The following is a 17,314-nucleotide window of genomic DNA, read 5'->3' on the forward strand; positions in this document are numbered from 1 at the left end:
ATTTTATTATATCTCCGTGAATTGCTATCGAAAGTTTTGTATCATGAATGGCAGAGCACTGTCTGTTGTGAGCTTATTCCACGCCGAGTGACACCGTTGATGGGGGCTCGGGATGTCCGTAGCGCTCCGCGATTGTGATTTGGAAACGCTAACTCGCATGTTTAATACCAAAAGGAACTAGTAGCACCTTTGCCGGTGCGTGTTGTTCATTTTTGCTAACCGGGTAGTACTGTAAACAAAACGGTAGTATCAACATCGCGGGGGTCGATCAACAACTGTCATTGGGCTAAGGCCATAGCAGAGCCAAATGGCGTGATCTAGTTCAACTATGACAGCCGTACGCCACAACAGGCATTGTACTTGAACGGCATATCAACAAAGACAAGCTTACAACTCAAATGCGACTGACCATTGCTTTTTTGGATCATCAAATAAAGAGAAAGTGAGACATTTCACTCTTGTTGACGATCATGCAGCAATCGCTACTGCAAGGCTAGGGCCCAGGGATAGGACCATCGGCACTAAACAGCGTTACTCTTGGTAGATGTCGCCATTTTGGTTTCAATGGAGTGAATTTGCGTCGGTGTAGATCGAAATGTCCCCAAGACAAAATTCACTTGCGTCATATGCCGCGAAATTGGGTATTCAGTCATGGTTGTAAGCAGTGCCGTTGCCCTCGTCGGAGATGGACATAAATAGGACGGCAAAATCGCAGATGTTCTGTTTGTAGTTTTTGAGTTGACCCCTCTTCCGTTCTTTTCGTCAGTACAAAGTAGGTTCTCTTTGTGCTAGCTCGAGCTGCTCAATTAGCCATCAACAGCAATGAAGCTTAACTCTGTGACGGCTCTCGTAGCCTCGTGCCTTGTCGGATCCGCGTTGGCCGCACCTCGTTTAGAGACGAGAGATGAAGACAAATTCAACCAAGGCCTACCAATTAGTAAGACTGGGAAAGGAGGCCCAATTAGTGGTAGGTTTTTGACGCGTTACAATTGAAGTTTGTTCGTATATCTGATCTTATTCCAGGCGGTACCAACCACGAACTTGACTTGCAGAACCCCGATAATCTTGGGCGACAATCAACTGATAATGGTATCGTTCCAAACTTGAAGTGGAGCTTTTCCGACTCCAAGACAAGACTTCTCAAAGGTGGCTGGGTTCGAGAGCAGGTCATCCAAGATCTACCTCAGAGTCACGACATTTCGGGAGCCCAGCAGCACTTGAAGAAAGGTGCTATCAGAGAACTCCACTGGCACAGAGTTGTACGTAAATTCACCTTTCGAATATATGTAAAAAGGTTGTGCTCACCCATTCAATCTCCCTAGGCCGAGTGGGCGTTCGTATACAAAGGTCGCATCCTCGTCTCTGCGGTCGATGAGAATGGCAAATACCAGGCCGAAGAGCTCAACTATGGCGATATTTGGTACTTTCCCAAGGGTGTCGCCCATACTGTACAAGGCCTTGAGGATGAAAACGAGTTCCTGCTGGTCTTTGACGAGGGAGATTTCGACAAAGTCGGGTACGCAACACAAACGCGGAACTGTTGACACTTTTTGCTGACTTAGATCTAGCACCACGTTCAACATTGATGACTGGCTGGCGCATACGCCGAAGGACATTCTTGCAAAGAATTTTGGCGTACCTGAATCCGTCTTTGATAACATCCCTACACCTAATCCGTACATCCTGAATGCCACTGTCAGCGAGAGGAACGTCACAGGTGCAGTTACGCCCGTCGCTTCTGGCAACAGTTCGTTCGTGTATCGCACTCTAGAGCATCCCGCCGAGAAGATTGGCGGAAAAGGAGGCGTCTTCCGTAAAATTGATTCGACCAATTTTCCGATTTCGAAGACGATTGCTGCAACATTCGTAACCCTCAAACCTGGTGGTTTGCGAGAACTCCACTGGCACCCTAACGTATGCTTCAACCCTTGCTCGAATATCCCGGCTCATATGAACGAGTCGCTAATCAATACTTCCAACAGGCTGAAGAATGGCTGTATTTCCATCAGGGAACTGCGCGGGCTACTGCATTTATTGGCAACGCCAACGCCAGGACTTTTGACTTTAGAGCAGGTGACACCGCCGTCTTCCCCGACAACTCTGGGTAAGTCGTTTTCCTTTGCCGCTTTTGCTGTCTTGTTTCTTCGCCTTGTCCGAAAGAGCCCGACATTCTAACGGAGATATAGACACTATATTGAGAACACCTCCAAGACCGAAGACCTCATCTGGATTGAGATCTACAAGTCTGACCACGTGGCCGACATTCCTCTTACCCAATGGCTCGCCCTTACACCACCTGATGTTGTCTCACAGGCCCTTAAGGTCCCTATTGAGTTTGTTGAGAAGCTCAAGAAGGAGAAGCAAGTTTTTGTCGAATAGATAACATGTCCAAAGCACTGGGGCCAACTATTCATCCGGCATCTGTGTACATAGTTCAATTCACTTTCATAGGGGATAAGGCTTATTGTAGTAGTGTTCTACAATGAATAATTTTTAATGGCCAATTGGCCGAGAGATGTCGTATGAACCCCGTCGAGCAACTTACACTTTTGAGCATACGCGCGCCGTACGTGATCTCGAGGCTCGGAACGGTGCAGCATGGAGAGATGCGTCGTCAATGTTGCTGATTGATTGAGGCTGCAAAATTGCCTGGGCGTGTGGTCCAAACGGCTAGGCCTAGGTTAGGATGTGGGCCTTGAACCACCGAAATAAAATCTTCATCAATATACAAGTGCTAGCACTCGGACGTGGAAACTTGGGATATTCTGAAGACCGGATCTTTTGGCCGCACGGGTGCTGTCAATGCGTCATCGCCAATGTTGTATTCACGGCAAGTGGGCATGGCACCAGGGTCGTGAATCTTGCAAGATTGATTCCACTTCGATGATTTGGAAGCATGTGATGCCGGGATATGATATGCGCCGTCGGGGCGATCACGATAGTTGGCGATTCATGGTAGGCTGCTTGATAAGATGTCCCGTGCATTGGAAGACATTCCGAGAGGCCAATATGGGCCCGAAAGAAGTGCAAACTTGGGATTTCGAAAAGTCTGCCTGTGCACCTATCGCAAAGCTCGCCCTCTGGGTTGTGTCTCTTTGAATCTTTGACAGGGTCAGAGGATTGATGATTGAAGGAAAACAGACCAGTTGACCTCTCTGGACGGAGTGGGAGCGCCATGGCGTTTGGCCACGCGAGGGGCAGGTGCGACCCACTTCAGTGCATTAATGGGGCAACTGCTTTTTGATACACGTTATTGCGCTGCAACTGCAACATACCAGCCTGGTTCGTTCTCAACCAGTCCAGAACTAGACTTGACAACATCCAGCATGAACAGCCCTTCAATCCGTAATCCCAACCCGCCGGGCCGTGGCTGTCGCTTCAATTTGTTTTTCACACTACCTCAGAACCTGTTGTCAGCCGTCAGCCACCATTACAACACCCTGAGACACATCCCAAGGACATGAAAATCTTTGGCGGCGTCGGCCCCTGCATATTCACACCCACCCCTCCATTGAGGTCAGCCAGATGTCGACTCTGCATTGTTCCATCGGAGCCCCGGCAAAACCACCGGAGACAACGCCCACAATTGATTTCCGTCTTTGGGCCGACAAGGCGAAATGCCTCGCTGTTGGACTTCGGATTTTGCACCAGAGAACGCTAGACAGTACCAGATCCACCAGGTACCACAGTTGCGTGGCTCCGTGATCGACAACAACGTTGACCTCTCCTGGCGAGTGCCAGTTCGCACTTGGCATGTCACAGTCACAGTCGTCCCAGCCGACGCTGCTAGAGAAACCATCGTTTTCTACCATGAACTCCCTGCATTAGTCCAGACATTGAACAACGCAGCGTTGAATAACACCGTACCCTTGATGAGTCTGGAGCCGAAAGCCACAACAAATATGTGGCAGCCATCTTTTGACCGTCACCCAGCCGCATGAAACGAAGCCTTTACTTGGTCAATCGCCCGAAGGGTGGACCCTTATTGTGCCTGAAATGGTCCTGGTCCCGCCACTTTGCAGAAAAGCTTAGCGTCAAGGAGAATTAGCGCACCCCCTTGGTGATCGATGGTTCTAAGTCCTTCTTATCCCCTGCCCCAAATGCTACGATATAGTTCACATCCTAGCAACCGGACGCACGGTCTCTGCCAATCCGGGCGTCGACGTCGACGTGGTCGAATATCCGATAAGTTCATCCATGTTGGGAGGACATGAGATGAGTTGTGATCGATGCTCATCTAGGCGTTGTGCGGCTGTGTCTGACCCTATACGGCCGCACGTTTTGAGAACAGCCCCAGCCCAAAATATGGGACTAAGACTAGCGTCTAGCTCAACCGAACCGCGGACTATTGACGGTTGAAGGGCTGCTGAAAGGCGCTTGAGCGCCACTGTTGTACGAGCAGTGCGACGCTCCCGTGGAAAACCTGACCCTGAGCCCACTTGGGAAGTAGTTACGCTCAAATCCGGAGAGAAAGTGGCAATGGAAAGTCATGGCTTGTCTACATTTGGACGCCACTGGCTCGTTGGTGTCGAGTTTTGATCGTCTCGGGCTTTTGAAAAGCCTGACAAGTTATGCGTACATATATCGAACTGATCCCCTGGCTTCTCTACAAGTAGTACCGCCAACCCCCGTTGACTACTGCGAGGTTATCTCCTACCTTGCACTGCAACTACTGGGTTCGTCATGAAGTTATCTAGAGGGCTCGCCTTGCTTTTTGCCTCGGCTATCTCAGTTGCAGCCAGCGAGCCTGAGTCGTCGTCGCCGTCCCTGCTAAATGTTATCACAAAACTGCCAAAATGCTCGGTATGACAAAGCAACCTCACTACACTGCTTCCGACTTCTTTTGACACAATATCAACAGGTGACATGCTTTGGCGAAGCATTGACGAAGACGAAATGCGAATTAACCGATGAGAAGTGTATTTGCTCCGACCAAGTTCTTCTCGCAACGTCGACTGCTTGCGTTTTGAAAAGCTGTACTGTGAAAGAAGCCTTGAGTAAGTCATATGCACACACTGAATGACTATTCCACCAACTCAGCATAATTCTGCTCTCTCTAGTACACGTGAACCAAGACTAACTCTACTCCGAAGCTGTCAAAAGGCTCACGACGCAGGCATGTAACGAGCCCATCAGAGACAAGAACGCCGTCTATATCAGAGTTTCCGATGTTCTCGGCGTTATTTCAGCTCTCTTTATTGTTCAAAGATTCGCCTTCAAGTTATGGGCCAAGCAGGACTTTGGTTTAGACGACTGGTTCGCGCTCGCCACCATCATCAGCGGTGCGCCATCGACAGTCATCAACACGTACGGAGTTGGCGCCAACGGAATTGGACGAGATGCGTGGACCCTCAGCTTCGACCAGCTTTACAACTTTGGAAAGTTTTTCTACGTTGAAGAAGTCCTCTATTTTCTACAGATTGCAATGGTGAAGCTGGCATTGCTGTTCTTCTTCCTGCGTATCTTCCCAGCGCCGATTGTCCGTCGACTTCTCTGGGGCACTGTCGCTTTCACCGTTCTTTACGCCGTCGTTTTCGTATTTGTCGGAATCTTCACGTGTTCCCCAATAAGCTATTTTTGGACAAAGTGGGATCAAGAGCATACTGGAAAGTGTCTCGATATCAATGTTATTGCCTGGTCAAACGCCGGTGTTGGTATTGCCATAGATATCTGGATGCTGGCTATTCCATTGTGGCAACTGAAGGGGCTGAAGATGCATTGGAAGAAGAAAGTCAGCGTTGCGGCCATGTTTATGCTGGGTACATTGTAAGTGTCATACTCGCAACTCCTTGAAACACTGCACATTACTGACTGCTCCTCAGCGTAACTGTCGTTAGTATTCTCAGACTCCGGTCCATCGTCGAGTTTGGTTCCGACTCCATGAACCCGACGTGGGACTTTTTCGAAGTGTCGCTATGGTCATGCATCGAGGTCAATGTGGGCATTTGGTGTGTCTGCTTGCCTTCATTCCGACTGCTTGTTGTTCGCCTGTTCCCGACTCTCAGTGGTTCGACAGCTCGAAGCTATGCTCGGTACGGCAGCAGCGTCAATCGGACAGCCGAGAAGAGCAACCGAAGTAGAGGCTTGGGTCCTAGTGCTACGGCGACGTCTTCCTTCAACGATCGGCCGAGTCGGTCTAATCCTGGAAATAACCAGATTGCCTATCACAAGTCTTATACTGTCGAAGTTTCAGACATGGACGAAGTTGCTCTTGTCCCTTTAGGAGACCATGAGTCACGGACAAGGGTTAGTAGCAGCCGCAGCCGGGGAAGTGTATAATACTATTGAGGAATATTACGCTTAGGAACGAATTTTCTACTGTATGAGTAATTATATCATGGCTTTTTTCAAAGGCTTACTTAATTTTTATTGGTCCATAATACATAAATATTCATTATTGAGTTATTTAGGTGAACATTACGAGTTGGTCTTCAGCCAAGTAGTTGTCGATGCTGTAGTCTTTGCTCTCTTCAAGTCAGGCTTTACGCACCTCGCACGTTGCAGTCGTCCTTGCTTTTGGATCAGACTCCGAGATCGCCGTCATTGTGACCACTCCAACATCGTCCGCGTTCGATGTTGCGCCAACCGCAATATTAACTTGGATTTTTTCTCCAAATTTTGCGGCCACAAGCGCATTGGGAACCTCAGTGCGCCACCCTTTGCCCTTGACCTGCGCCTCGAGCCTATAAATGTCGTAGCCTAAATTCTTGTCCAACACAGGCGTATTCCCACAGCCCTTGGTGTATTTCCCGTCATTGGTGAGGTCAAAAGAGCAAAAGATACCCTTGCTGGTCGGGCTATTGCCACCGGACTCGGGACGACCCTCGCTCAACTTGACGCTAAACTTGCTCTTGTTGGTGCTGTTCAGAGCCCGCGCCCCGACGGTATAAGACAAAACACCAGACTCGTCACGCATTTTCTCGAGGACATAGAAATGAAGGCCATTCGGCTCGTCTTTGTACTCGGGCTTGCTGCCAGAGCGTGTGCCAGCGTGGAAGAGCGCGTCCAGAAGTTGCCTGTAGTCGCCCATGGTGATCATTGCCTCGGTTCCATTGGGACGAATAAAGTCTCTTAATTTGATGTCTTGAGGATTTGCGTCAATAGTCCATTGGAAGGGCTGGTCGTCTTCATTTTTGGTCTTGCTGATCATGACACCGGCGTCACCCTGGAATGAGTCCGCACCCATTCTGTCGACTACTTCCATCTCGTAGTTGTTGTAGCCACCTCCGTCGCAGTATAAATCGGTGTTGACGTCGCATTTGGGAGACATGTCTTTGTCGAGGAGGATGCGTACGCCAATGCGGTCTGAAACCACTGATCTTGCGGTGATGGTTGTGACCAGAGGGCCCGTTGTCCGGAGGTTTTTTCTCGGGATTCTGACAATGCTGCTTTCGTCAATGAGCCCGATTTGGAGCTTGTCGCGTACGGTGTGTAGTGATCCCATTGATGCCCCTTGCACGGGAGGAACTTGCCATCTGGTATGAGGACCACCAGGGCCGTTGAAGGAACCTCTCGATAACATGGACCATGGGCCAGTGAATGCACGTCGGAGAGGCGTACCGTAGGGGTTGTTGTAGTTGTCGGCAATATTTAACAAGTGGCTTAGTTCATGGGCAAAAGTAGCCATGCCTGAGCTTTCACACTGCACAGACGAACCACCACCTGCGTTGGGCCAGAAGGCAGATGCTGCAGCCCATGATGTCCAAGGGACATATCTTGTTGTGGCGTAGTTTGGTAATGTGGCATTTCCAACGTTCTTTGGTGGGCCAAATGAATCTGGAACGTCTTCTTTGCTATTGAACTTCATTTCTCCGAACTCTTGCCATGTGGATGATTCATCTTGTCCAGCTGAGAGAAGGAATACGAGCTCAAACTTGCTAGCCGTATCGTTTCCAACCTCATTTTTCCAGAGATTGAGCGCATCACCCCGAATATCAAGTGAGCACCGCGTGCCAGGTGGGCACGCCCCTGGATTAAAACGGTTGTCGATACCATACTGCCACGATAGGGATGGCATTCGGTATGGTCCAAAGGATGTCAGATCCACGCCGTATCGGCCATGAGAATCTTCCATCCAGTACTCATGGAGGGTATGACCCCGGTTGAGGTCCCCCGGCTTGTTGAGGAAATCACGGTACCAAGCAGGCACATCCTTGCGAGGAATATTTGCGGCTTCGGCGGTTGGCGTGCCGAAAATCGTCGAGTTTGGAGGCCCTGTGATGGTGAAGTTCATGTCGTTGTAGTCAATGGTGACGAGCGCAATGTTGAAGTTTCGTGCCTGGCCCTTCTTGGAAGGGTCGTTCCATTTGGTCCCAGGAGGAGCTTTGAAATCGGCCCATGTCATGTTATCAGGATTGACCCAATGTTGAGGGTCAATTACCTTGAATGGGTCGCCTGAAGGAGCTGCCGCATCAGAAGCTTGGCCCAGGAGGGCTGCGACGACTGTCGCCAGCACAGCCGGTGATGGTGATTTGGACCACATTGTCGTCTCGGCTGTGATTCCCAAACCTGCGAAGTTGGAGCTGTCTGGCGATTTCTCAGAGCAGCATGAGGAAGCATTTTATATGCAGGTCACCTTGGTCACCTCGGGCAAGTGTTCCACGGCAGAGACTGGCTCTTTCCGAAGGAGCCTTCCATTATAGGAAGCTGATATAATTTCGGGGCTTTGGCCATCATCAATATGAACGAACCTCGACTGCTTGTCCTCCACCCGTCGATTGTGCTTCACAAAAAGTCATTTCCCCGCTCCGCTGCCATATTCGGACTGCTCCTCAACCCCACGCGACTGCAAAACGGCTGTGTCACGACTGGAAGACGACATGGAGTGATGAAGCAGGCAAGTGTCATGTTTCTTCAACCAGGGTTACGAGTTTAAGCGTGGACCAGCACCGATTAAACACCAATTAAGCGTCAGCTTGGCGTTGCAGTGTATCTTTGTGCCCGATGGGACCTACTGGATGTAGGCTAGTTGGTGCTCCTCACCTCAACACCACGCATGAGAGCTGGGTGGATTAATATATTATAATTGCGCAGGCTTGCTTTGACGGGTCCTGCACCCGAGTAATGAACTTTGTTTGTCATCCAGATGTTGACTGGTCATCTTGCATGACCGAACTCAATTTGTATGGATTTACCGAGGATAGATCAGACTGGCCTAGACCAGACCTGTTGACCCTTTGCAAATCTGGTTCAGTCTGGTTCAGCAATCTGCATTGGTGCCATCAACTGTCACGAGCTTCAAGATGGGACACATGGAGGCACCCGACATGTTGTGCCAGAGAGGGGTTCGGTCTTCTAAATGGACAGGTAGCTGCGTGAACCAAATTATCAATTAGTATCAATGATTTGATGCAGTTCGAGCAGCTCAGTCTGATAAATGCTTGCCCTTGAACGGAAATTACCGGCTTTATTATTGTGGTTGCCGCTGGGACACGGACTATCCACCATGGCTCCTTTCTTGTCAATAATCCACTGGATCTGACCTTCTGGATATTCAACGACCAATGAAGCCGACTTCATCCAACACCTATTATCACACGTCCCAAATGTGCATCCTCTGCACCGAGACAGTTTGTTGATCGACCCTCACGGAGCGCCACCCGCTCGGAAGACTCACACTACTTTATGCATCAAACCCGTCAGGGAGGTTTGGCTCCCGACGGCCCCTTACGCCTGCTACGTTGGTTGGCTCTGTGTCAGTTTCGACTGTAGACCAGTTCAATCTTCTATGCCGATATCAGACTATATCAGGGAGATGGTGGATCGCCTCAGCGCTATAAGCGCGAATGTCGCTTTTCTGGAATGTAGCATGGCGGAAATTAGCAGGGCTTATCCTGACTGAGCCGATGAGACATGACTGGAATAGCACGGAGGAACGCCATACAACATCAAGGGCACTCCAGTCGGGATGTACTTTACAGTGCCGTGTTGTTTAAATTACCCAAGGCCGTGGCGAAAGTACGTCAACGACCGCTCTCTTTCAACTAACCTTCTCGCAATGTCAATTACCTTCAACACTTCAAAGCACAAAGTTGCTATTTTAGGCGGAGTCGCTTGGCATTGCTACCAAGGTATCGTGAGCCCGAACCCCTGGGCTATGTCTTGTCAATCCAGGTGAGACACTCGAACTTGCGAAACTCACATCCTTCGACAATTAATATCATTGGAGGGCTTTGGTATCGCAATCCTCACGGGCGTCAGGAACATTACCATCGTGGTTGGCAGATGTGCCTGACTTGATACCATGTCTCACCGTGTCCACCGCATAGGAGCATCACCTCCAAGCATTCATTCCACGAATGGGGTTCACATACCAAACTCCTCCAGACTCTCAACTTGCCTCATTCCAAAACGTCGATGTGAAGCAGCACATCTGTCTCGGTTCTGGGAAGCGGTCACCCAGCATGCTCCGGGTTCATGGCTCACTGTGGCAACCCAGTCGAGATAAAAAGGCGCCGTATGGCAAGTCATGGCCGCCGTAGCCTATGCGTCTGCCTCCTCAACCCTCACAGATAGACCTCTCTCCAAGACCTGTATTCAAAATGAAGTACGCCGCTGTTCTCTTCGCCTGTCTGGCTGGCATTGCCGCCGCCGCGCCAGTTGTCAACACTGTCGACTACACATTCAAGGAAACTGGTGACGCCCTCAAGCAGCATCTCGACCATATCACTTCTGACGACTTGAAGGCAATTTTGGGTGACAAGTACGGCCAGGACTTCGATATCGCGTTCAAGGATTCGACCGGCACAATTGCGGGACACATTACTGGCAAGTTTTTCCACTAGCCAGAGGATTATGGTGAGTTGCTCCCGCTGTCTAGAAATATCCCTTTTGAAAGAAAATCCAACAGGGCCATTGCAATAGTAGTACTGACTCTTGTTTAATAGAGTGAAAGGTTGATCGAGGCGGCGGTCGTGATTGATGTGCCTCACACGTAAGGGGGCATGTACCACGTTGGCATCGCCAGTGATCGGTCATCAAGGAGCATAATGGTAGCCTTTTCGGATCAGAATGAGCTGCCACAAGAAAATAAATACATACTAGTCATAAGACGAACATTCTGTTCCGATTTTCCGTTGCCGTTATGCGAAATGACTCCGCTAGATCCAGTTGGTGAGATGCCTTTACACACGTCGTGTTTGTGCCAATTAATGCAGCCCCCAGAACCAGTGTTTTAAACAAAATATTATATCCTTGCATCTAACTACTATCTGGTCATTCAAAAAGCCGGTGTGTAAAGCGCGCAAAGTAGATAACCATGACACGGCATTTATTACAGCCGAGATCTCTCAACACGCTCTCCCTCCTTGTTGAACCAGATCTTATCGCCCGAAACCATAGACTCTTGCAAAGCTGCTCCAATCTTGACGGCTGCCACGGCAGTTGCCAACTTCACCGGCACCTCCGTGTCATCGAGGCAGCAAGCAGTAAACTCGTTAGCCTCAGTGTTGAAAGCATTCTTGAATCGATCCCAGTAGGTCTTGGGAACTTCATGCCTAATGCCATTAGGTTCGTAGACGCGGACCAGGTTTGCAGTAGGGATCGTGTTGACACCAATTTTGCCCTTGGTGCCAATTATTTCGGTAGTGTCTTCTTGGCCGGCAGCCATCATTCTGGAGCAGTATAGGTAGACGATTCGGCCGTCGACGAATTCAATCAGACCGACGGCGTTATCACGGTCGTTGTACTTGCGCAGATCTGGCTCCACGGCCGTGATGCCAACGGCACTAACCGACTTGACCTTGCTTTCGCCGTCTTCTCCAAAGAACCATAGCGCCAAGTCGATATCGTGAATGGAGCAGTCGACAAAAATGCCACCGCTAAACTGAGCGTAGGCGACAAAAAATCCAGAGGGATCAAGCATGTCGCAGGTCTGGCTTCGGAAAACTGAAGGTCGACCAATGAGTCCGGCCTTCATCTTGGAATACGCATCGCGGTAGCTGTCGTCGAAGCGTCTGGAGAAGCCACACATGACTTTGAGGTCTGGTCGACGGGCGGCAGCATCAACAACCGTTTGCGACTGTGAAAGTTGTCAGAAACATTTTGGTCTGGATTAACGACTACAAAGGGTGTTACACCTACCACTTCAGCAGACGTAGCCAGTGGTTTCTCGCATAGAACATGCTTGCCGGCCTCAATGGCAGCAATCGCCTGTGCGGCATGAACTGCGGTGGCGGAGGCAACGCAGATGGCCTCCAACCCATTGTGCTTTAGCATGTCATCGTAATGCTCATAGATTCCAATTCCAGAAGGTCCCAGGTGTTCCTTGGCCCATTCCCGCTCTTCTGCATCTGGTGTAGAGACGGCAACGAGCTCTGCACGGGGCACGGATTGGAAGAAATTGAGTGCATGTCGCTTGCCCATGCGTCCGAGACCGGCGACACCAACCTTGAGTTTTGTAGGCGTCATTATTATCGCTGCACCGCAATTTTAGGAATAAAGAAGAAAAGATCGACTACTTAAGTCTTGGAGATTGTCAATTGAATTGTTGCGAGAGTAAGAATTTTATATCGTGTGGCAAGCTGTGACGATGGTTCTTACATCGTGATCGACCAGCTGGGCTCACTGTGCTCAGCAAACTCTCCGACTGCTCCTGGCGGTGGAGAGGCGCTATCGCCAATTCAGTGATGCGATGGGTGCTTTAGCGTCTCCGATCGTCCGTAGTGCAATGCAGCAGGCTGCAATGCACCAACCACCTCCCTACTGAAGGGAACGAACGGGTGGAACGCCGTCTCGTTCAAACATTTGAACCAGACGTTTGAAGGTTGCCTCTACACGGATGTGTGGAGGAGTGAACAGCCAGTTGAGGTAAAATTGGGGTAAATGGAGACAGAGTGGGAACAAGCTAACGGCAGGTGTTGATTGTCCGCTCCTGCCTTCCCATTGCAGCGGCTGCTACAAGACCACATGGTCAGCTTTTCTGGTGGCAGCTAGAGTTTTCTTGATCTCTTTATTTCGTTGCCCTCGACCCAATTTCCACGTAACCACAGAATTGGCAAAATCAATTGATACGGCTCGTTGTTTTCCATTCATCGTAATTCAACAAGCCCACCATTGCCGGCCTGCCGCCTTGCAGGGCTCACTGACAAGGGTCTGCGCCGCCTGGCACATCTGGGGCACCCATGTCCCGCCAATATATCGTCCCGCTTCGGCAATGGAGGTAACACCAGATTGATGTCACATTTCAGGCAAGAGTGTCCGATGCCTTCTATTTTTCGATATCAAGCGAGAGCAAAGGTACATGCGGTATTGATACAGTTCAATTCCGAGGCTTTACATTCATCATGTCTCTTGACTGCATGCGTTTCATCATTGCCAACCGGGTTTCAATACCAGCTTGGAAACAGATAACCCGCAAATGTACATAGTTTTTCTCTGAATGACCAGCTCTAGAGACTAGTTTTCCCTTTAACTACCTTATGAGGAAGTTATCAAAATAGTCAAATTGATAGCTGGCTTCTCGATCCTGAAATATTGTTGGGCTGCTGGGCATTCTTGGGTAGCGCTGTCATCGGTAGGCTATCTGAAGGTGACGAGAGAGAGGAGGTGCAATTTCATATCTTGGCAATGTAAGTACGGAATAATGAGCCATTTGCCGTTCATACTTATATTCGTGAATTGACGCAAGCCGATGGTGTTGAAACTCCCCCCCTGATGTGCAGCATTCTCTGAACAATCTACCTTAGTCACTAGCAATATTGCTAAGTAGACCAAGTCGACTCTGTCGGCTATTGACACGCATACTTATAACACAAAATGTCCATCGACATCAATAGCCATTGCGCAGCATATTGTTCCGTATCAAACCGAACATGCCTGAACTTTGGGTATGGTAAGGCTTTGCAGATTGCGTGGCTCTTGTGGATCTAATGCGAAACACAACGGTATTAATTGGATGAACCAAAGGAAGGAATCAACCATGCAACGATCATTATGCAGATGCCCAAGACCTATTCCCCATACTTGACATAAAGTACGGATGTTGCAGCATTTCGTGAGTGTTGGACTGACAAAAGAGGAAGAATTGATAGGTGGTCCGGCCGGCGGCGCTAGCCTTTCCGGGCATGCCTCGGCGGCCGAGTCCTTATGTGAACAAGCCAAGGTTGGCACAGCCCACATGGCCCGGCAGTGGCAACAGCCACCAGGTGCCAAAGACTGCAAGAATCGTGCTCTCCTGACATGATGTCCGGAAACATCCCCGCGATGCTGGAGCCTTCATCAATCTCCCCTTAGCTTCCGGCTGCCGATGCCGTAGTATCGATCAATTGACACTTGCCCTGCGAAGGTGAGAACCCCACAGGCACTATGGCCACGGCCTGAGTCGTCAAAGAAAATGTATTGCGGGTAGGGGAGTTCCAAAGCAAGGTGCGTTTCGCAAGCAAAAGTTGCCCTCTTGCCATATCGTTTGATAAACACTGTCACTAAATCTAGAAAGGTTTCCTCTTCACACAACTTACACCTTCGGCCATGTCATATTCCGCCATTGCAGCCGCCATTGTGTTCACGGTGGATCCTGGAACATGTTGTTCAAAGCATGGATGGCAGCATGGCACTGACTCGGTCTGTTTTAGGGTTTGGGGCCAGCGGAGAAGGCCTGCCATGACCCCAGCCAAAAGCCGTCATATTACCAGAAGCCGCAGGCGCCTCACAATGAGCGAACCGATCTAGATGGGTAGCCACACACGTAATATAGACGATCCCAGGAAGTTGGCAACCATAGCCACGAACACAGATGCAAATGCCGCGGAACGCCCAGTCTCATGGCTAGCGACACGGCAATTGGTGTCTGCTTGGGGTATCAATATTGTGGGCTTGATGATGGGCGCCAATTGTTCATGGTGCTATGAAAGCAGCATTAAACCCCATTCTCCGCAATATCCAAGTTAATTAAGCCAAGCAAGGTGTCTGGACGCGGTTCTTGATTCCCCGTGGGGTTGTTCCCCAGCTGGTTAATGCTCCAAGTTCCGTGAGCAAAGAGCAGGGCAGGACAATCAGCAGGCAAATGACGGCATTCGGATTAGCTCTCCCATATGCCGCTTCGTTGAGGAAGATCAGCATCCCCCCTTTAGGAATTAACTTAAATTGAAATCATTGCCCACATTGTTCTCCTCTTCGAATCACCAGCACACCACCGCAAGTTTCCTACAGACACCTTGCGTCAGAGTTTGCACATTATGTCTAAAGCTGTGTTGGACTCTCCCAAGGCCGAACATCAAGAGGCTGATGTCGTGCCAAATCTATCGACGGAGCCTTATGGACCACCTGGTAGCTCTCCAAACACCCATAACAAATGATAGACTGCTGCAGACATTGCTGACATGCACAGGTTTCCGTGGTATTGCAGCTTCCCGTTATGTTGCCCTCTGTGCGTCCTTCAGTGCCATCGGCGGCCTTCTGTTCGGATATGAGTAAGCTAGCTCGTTGTAGCCCCAAGAAGTTACCTCGTTCATGTATCCTAATTGCATTTCTTAGCCAAGGTGTTATTTCAGTCATCCTGGTCATGGATGAGTTTCTCGGACGATTTAGCGAAGTCTCAGATACAGCCCCAGGGGCTGGGTTCAAAAAAGGGCTGATGACAGCCATCTTGACGCTTGGAGCATTCATTGGTATGACCCTACACGTCAAACTGACATCATTTCTGGGTACTAACGTTGAACAGGAGCGTTGAATCAAGGTTGGATTGCAGACATGTACTCGCGAAAGTATTCCATCATGATCGCCGTCGGCATCTTCACAGTTGGCTCCGCGCTTCAAACAGCCTCTGTCGACTATGCTATGCTCGTGACAGCCCGCCTAATTGGTGGCGTTGGAATCGGAATGTATGTCATGAACTTGCTTTGCCTACAATGATACAATTCCGCTAAACCTTTGAAAAACCAGGCTGAGCATGGTTGTACCTCTATACATCTCAGAAATATCGCCTCCAGAAATCCGCGGCACGTTGCTCGTACTCGAAGAGCTGAGCATCGTGCTCGGAATCGTCATTTCCTTCTGGATCACGTACGGTACCCAGTACATCAATTCGCATTGGTCGTGGCAGCTTCCCTTCTTGATTCAGATTATTCCTGGGCTGCTCCTCGGATTTGGCGCAATTCTTCTCCCCTTTTCTCCAAGATGGCTAGCATCCAAGGGACGAGACGAAGAAGCACTTATAAATTTGGCCAAATTGCGATGTCTACCCATGACGGACCCTCGAGTTCAGCGTGAATGGATGGAGATTATCACCGAATCCAAATTCCAAAAGGGCATTCTTGCTGAGCGTCACCCTACTCTTGTCAAAGGTGGCGTTAGTAACAAGCTCAAGTTGGAGTTTTCAGCATGGCTGGACTGCTTCAGGAGGGGTTGCTGGAGGAGAACTCACGTCGGTGCAGGACTCATGTTCTTCCAACAGGTTACGTCCGCCTTTCCTGTTCATGGCATGATTGTACACTGACCCTATCTAGTTCGTTGGTATCAATGCCCTGATTTATTATTCGCCGACCCTCTTCGGAACCATGGGACTCGACCACAACATGCAGCTCATCATGTCCGGTGTTCTCAACGTCACACAACTTATTGGTGTAATATCCAGTTTGTGGACTTTGGATAGATACGGCCGGCGAAAGATTCTCATGTACGGGAGCGTAGGCATGTTTGTATCGCACTTTGTCATTGCCATACTCGTGGGCAAGTTTTCGAACAACTGGCCGGCTCACAAGGGACAAGGCTGGACAAGTGTTGCCTTTCTTCTCTTCTACATGCTCGCTTTCGGGGCTAGCTGGGGTCCCGTTCCTTGGGCCATGCCAGCTGAGATCTTTCCATCCTCGCTCCGTGCCAAGGGTGTTTCGATTTCGACGTGCTCAAGTATGTTTGCAGACCCCGACCTCACATCTTTTGTCCCCGAGATTAGTTGACTAACGAATGCACTAGATTGGTTGAACAATTTTATAGTCGTAAGTTATGATAGAAACGTCGAGGTTAAAAGGATTCTAAACCAGGTCAGGGCTTGATCACACCTCCTCTGGTACAGAATACCGGATTTGGAGCGTATGTGTTCTTCGCAGTCTTTTGTTTCCTGTCCTTTTTGTGGACTTTCTACTTTGCTCCCGAGACCAACGGTAAGACCTTGGAGCAGATGGATGACGTGTTTAGGGACCACAGCAGCTCTGAGGAGATGGAGCAGAAGAATCGGCTGATGGCTGAGACTATTCGTGAGCGAACAAATGGAAGCGTCACGACATAGATATAGTATGGGGTTTGTATGCGATGGTTCTCGCGGCACCTACAGTGTCAGTGAGGTAGGTACTTATCATAGTGTGACAATAAGATCATATTT

General features: G+C 49.6%; 6 protein-coding genes across 6 annotated transcripts; 4 read left to right on the top strand and 2 right to left on the bottom strand.

Moving 5' to 3' along the window:
- Positions 1-822: 822 nt before the first annotated feature.
- On the top strand, positions 823-2,379 carry VFPPC_01237 (oxalate decarboxylase family bicupin; the record flags this gene model as incomplete). Its single annotated transcript, XM_018281100.1, has 6 exons — positions 823-967; positions 1,024-1,259; positions 1,323-1,516; positions 1,569-1,914; positions 1,983-2,104; positions 2,187-2,379. The coding sequence occupies 6 exons, from the start codon at positions 823-825 to the stop codon at positions 2,377-2,379; spliced, it is 1,236 nt and encodes a 411-aa protein (XP_018149631.1).
- A 2,304-nt stretch (positions 2,380-4,683) lies between these two features.
- On the top strand, positions 4,684-6,279 carry VFPPC_01238 (CFEM domain-containing protein; the record flags this gene model as incomplete). The annotated part of the gene is made up of 4 exons (XM_018281101.1): positions 4,684-4,803; positions 4,862-4,997; positions 5,094-5,766; positions 5,823-6,279. 4 exons carry the CDS (start codon positions 4,684-4,686, stop codon positions 6,277-6,279), a joined length of 1,386 nt encoding a protein of 461 aa, XP_018149632.1.
- A 196-nt stretch (positions 6,280-6,475) lies between these two features.
- Positions 6,476-8,482, bottom strand: VFPPC_01239 (M6 family metalloprotease domain-containing protein; the record flags this gene model as incomplete). Its single annotated transcript, XM_018281102.1, has 1 exon — positions 6,476-8,482. The coding sequence occupies one exon, from the start codon at positions 8,480-8,482 to the stop codon at positions 6,476-6,478; it is 2,007 nt and encodes a 668-aa protein (XP_018149633.1).
- A 2,002-nt stretch (positions 8,483-10,484) lies between these two features.
- On the top strand, positions 10,485-10,784 carry VFPPC_13031 (hypothetical protein; the record flags this gene model as incomplete). The annotated part of the gene is made up of 1 exon (XM_018290808.1): positions 10,485-10,784. The coding sequence occupies one exon, from the start codon at positions 10,485-10,487 to the stop codon at positions 10,782-10,784; it is 300 nt and encodes a 99-aa protein (XP_018149634.1).
- A 488-nt stretch (positions 10,785-11,272) lies between these two features.
- Positions 11,273-12,408, bottom strand: VFPPC_01240 (NAD binding Rossmann fold oxidoreductase; the record flags this gene model as incomplete). Its single annotated transcript, XM_018281103.1, has 2 exons — positions 11,273-12,019; positions 12,082-12,408. 2 exons carry the CDS (start codon positions 12,406-12,408, stop codon positions 11,273-11,275), a joined length of 1,074 nt encoding a protein of 357 aa, XP_018149635.1.
- A 2,765-nt stretch (positions 12,409-15,173) lies between these two features.
- On the top strand, positions 15,174-17,221 carry VFPPC_01241 (MFS monosaccharide transporter; the record flags this gene model as incomplete). Its single annotated transcript, XM_018281104.1, has 8 exons — positions 15,174-15,264; positions 15,326-15,407; positions 15,472-15,605; positions 15,659-15,818; positions 15,880-16,390; positions 16,443-16,842; positions 16,909-16,931; positions 16,982-17,221. The coding sequence occupies 8 exons, from the start codon at positions 15,174-15,176 to the stop codon at positions 17,219-17,221; spliced, it is 1,641 nt and encodes a 546-aa protein (XP_018149636.1).
- Between the last annotated feature and the right edge of the window lie 93 nt (positions 17,222-17,314).

Source organism: Pochonia chlamydosporia, chromosome 1 (genome assembly GCF_001653235.2).
Source record: "Pochonia chlamydosporia 170 chromosome 1, whole genome shotgun sequence".
NCBI lineage: Eukaryota > Fungi > Ascomycota > Sordariomycetes > Hypocreales > Clavicipitaceae > Pochonia > Pochonia chlamydosporia.